Raw genomic sequence first — 2,596 nt, 5'->3', positions numbered from 1 at the left:
AAACTGACATTTCCCAGTCCAGGTAATTAAAATGGCCAATCCCGCGTCCCGAAAAATACCCGTTCCCCCCTCACAAAATTGTACTTTCGTGTACGTCGCCGATACGAGTTTAGCAGTTAGCGATACAGATACAAACTAAAACATATAATCTCAAAAATAGTAACCCTGCGATGGCTATTTTCGTTAGTGGAAGTGTATATACATGCGATCGCAAATGAAAATTTTTAATAAAAATATTCATTCAAACTGCTCATGTATAACTTCAGCTAGCCATTTATACAACGAAAAACGTAGTAACTATATCTGTGCTTTCATGCAGTGCAGGCTATTTATATCGTAACTAAAGCTAAGGCTTACGATAGTCAAAGGAGCTTCTACATCGTGGCACTTTCTGTAGGACATGTAGAATCGTTGGTTCTCGATCGCGAAGTTGATTCCGGGCCGCTGACAGGCCGTAATGTTGCTGAACGGATTATCGCAGATGCCCGTGAACTGTGTCTCGTACTCGTACGCGAACTGCCACACCCCTTCAAAGCTTTGCGCGGCAGCTCTGATATGTCGATCCAGATCTACGGAATTAATTCAGATCACCAGATCACGCGGTTAATTCATTTTCTTTTCGATGTGTGTGCCTTCCGTTCCGTTACACACAACCGCCACGCGTACGCACACGCACACGCAAGCGCGTACATACACAAAGCACACGCTCACACGCGTACGCAGGCGTACACACACGCAAACGCACACGTACACACGCTCACGCACACGCACACGCAAGCACGCGCGCACACATACGCACACATACCACACACATACATGCATATACATGCATATACATACACAGCGCGCTTGTCTCTCTTCGTCATTCCTGTACGAAACCCTCCCACTCTCGCTCGCGTCTCTCTCTCTCTCTCTCTCTCTCGCGTGCGCATATCCCGCGGAACTGCGCGTCTCATCCGCGCGCAGCGCTCAGGATCAACAGCAAATTAGCTGTGCCACGAAATCTTGTATCATGTCTCTCTGGGTATAAAAACAACTGTTATCATTGACAGCATTTATCGCTACAGAGCAGTATAATAGGACAATGTCAGTGGCAACGCTGGTAATTGGTAAATAATGGAGGCCAGGTGTCTCTAGTACGAGATACCAGTACCTGGTACCAGGTACTTGGCCATAATCACGGGCATTCATTCTACATGTTTCATTACTGTTATATTGAGATTAGCTCTCGAGTGCTATATAGCCCTTCGTTGCCACGACGCTGTGCAGGCAGTGCCTGTGGCAACAGGGGCTACAGTAGGCCTATATTAGAGCAATATTGAGATATGCCTATATATATATTTTAATTCAGGAAAATTTAACATGGTGGTCATATCTTACTGGTCATACCTTTCCCAGTTTTTTAATTATATATTTTCATTAACGTTTTCCTAAATATGTCTTATGTTTAGACGAAAGAAAGAGACTCAAGGAGGATGCTATTCCATCTATTTTCCCCTTCAACGATCCTCAGCGTTTTTCATCTCTTCGTAAAGACCGGGCTAAACGGTGTCGTCTCACTGCTAACTCTACAGAAACAGTAGAGCTTCATGTGCCAGAGGTTGCTGAGGAACTAGAGCTTGATTACTCCCCGCTCGAAGAGGATTCTCCGAAGGTGAACCACAGGACCGACAAGTCCTTCAATCCCGACCGTGCTACAATTTGCTCAAGGAATTTTGAGGAAAGCTGCTTTTCGACAGGTATGGCTTGTATTTTTATAGTTTATTGGTTAATTATTCGTTCAGTTTCATATTGGCCTTCTATTATTAGCTCATCTGCTTGTAGAATCGCATGATCGTCCGTGCGTGCGTCCGTCCGTCCGTGTGTGCGTCCGTCAACAGTTGGGCACAAATCTAAACGGCTCGACGTACGGATTCGAAAGTCGGGACGTGGGGGGGTAATCCGAAAACGAATTGGGATGTTGAAGCTGGGGGTCAAAGGTCAAGAGGTGTAAAATACTTTTTTGTTAAGATTTTTTTTCTTACACGTTATATCCATTGGGCTTGATATACTACGCATATCAACTTCCGCATCAGACTCTGTATATCAAGGAATGATGCAAAAAACTCGAACCCGAACCCTAACACTAACTATAAACCGACTCGGCTTATATACTATCTTTGGTATCCCAAACACTATCTATGGTGTGGTCAAATCAATGAATATCAGGAGTAGATAATAGGGAGGAGTGTGACATCAATAAACAAGGGAAATTCGTCATTTACTAGCTTTATAATACCTACGATTTACTACGCGTAACTCATCTAACTTGAGCTATAGAGAAATAGAATGAAGTGTAAAATTTTAATTTTCAAGCTTTTGAGAGTATGTCTCTTCATCAGGCTATACAATGACCTATTATATATATATATAAATATATATATATATTATAATATATTATAATATTATATATATATATATAATATATATATATATATATATATATTATATATATATATATATATATATATAGTATAGAGAGAGAGAGAAGAGAGAGAGAGAGAGAGAGAGAGAGAGAGAGAGAGAGAGAGAGAGAGAGAGAGAGAGAGTTCATCAG

At 41.8% G+C, this 2,596-nt stretch overlaps 1 protein-coding gene across 1 annotated transcript in view; it reads left to right on the top strand.

The window, feature by feature from the left end:
• LOC106811700 overlaps positions 1 to 2,596 on the top strand; it is a 16,512-nt gene that overhangs the window by 12,352 nt on the left and 1,564 nt on the right. Inside the window, exons 5-6 of the mRNA XM_014815402.1 lie at positions 320 to 454; positions 1,575 to 1,739. Of these exons, the coding sequence (XP_014670888.1) occupies positions 320 to 454; positions 1,575 to 1,739 (300 nt within the window). The remainder of the gene's footprint in view (positions 1 to 319; positions 455 to 1,574; positions 1,740 to 2,596) is intronic.

The sequence above is a fragment of the Priapulus caudatus genome, unplaced genomic scaffold, assembly GCF_000485595.1.
Source record: "Priapulus caudatus unplaced genomic scaffold, Priapulus_caudatus-5.0.1 Scaffold565, whole genome shotgun sequence".
NCBI lineage: Eukaryota > Metazoa > Priapulida > Priapulimorpha > Priapulimorphida > Priapulidae > Priapulus > Priapulus caudatus.
This window is presented reverse-complemented; position numbering and strand designations above follow the sequence as displayed.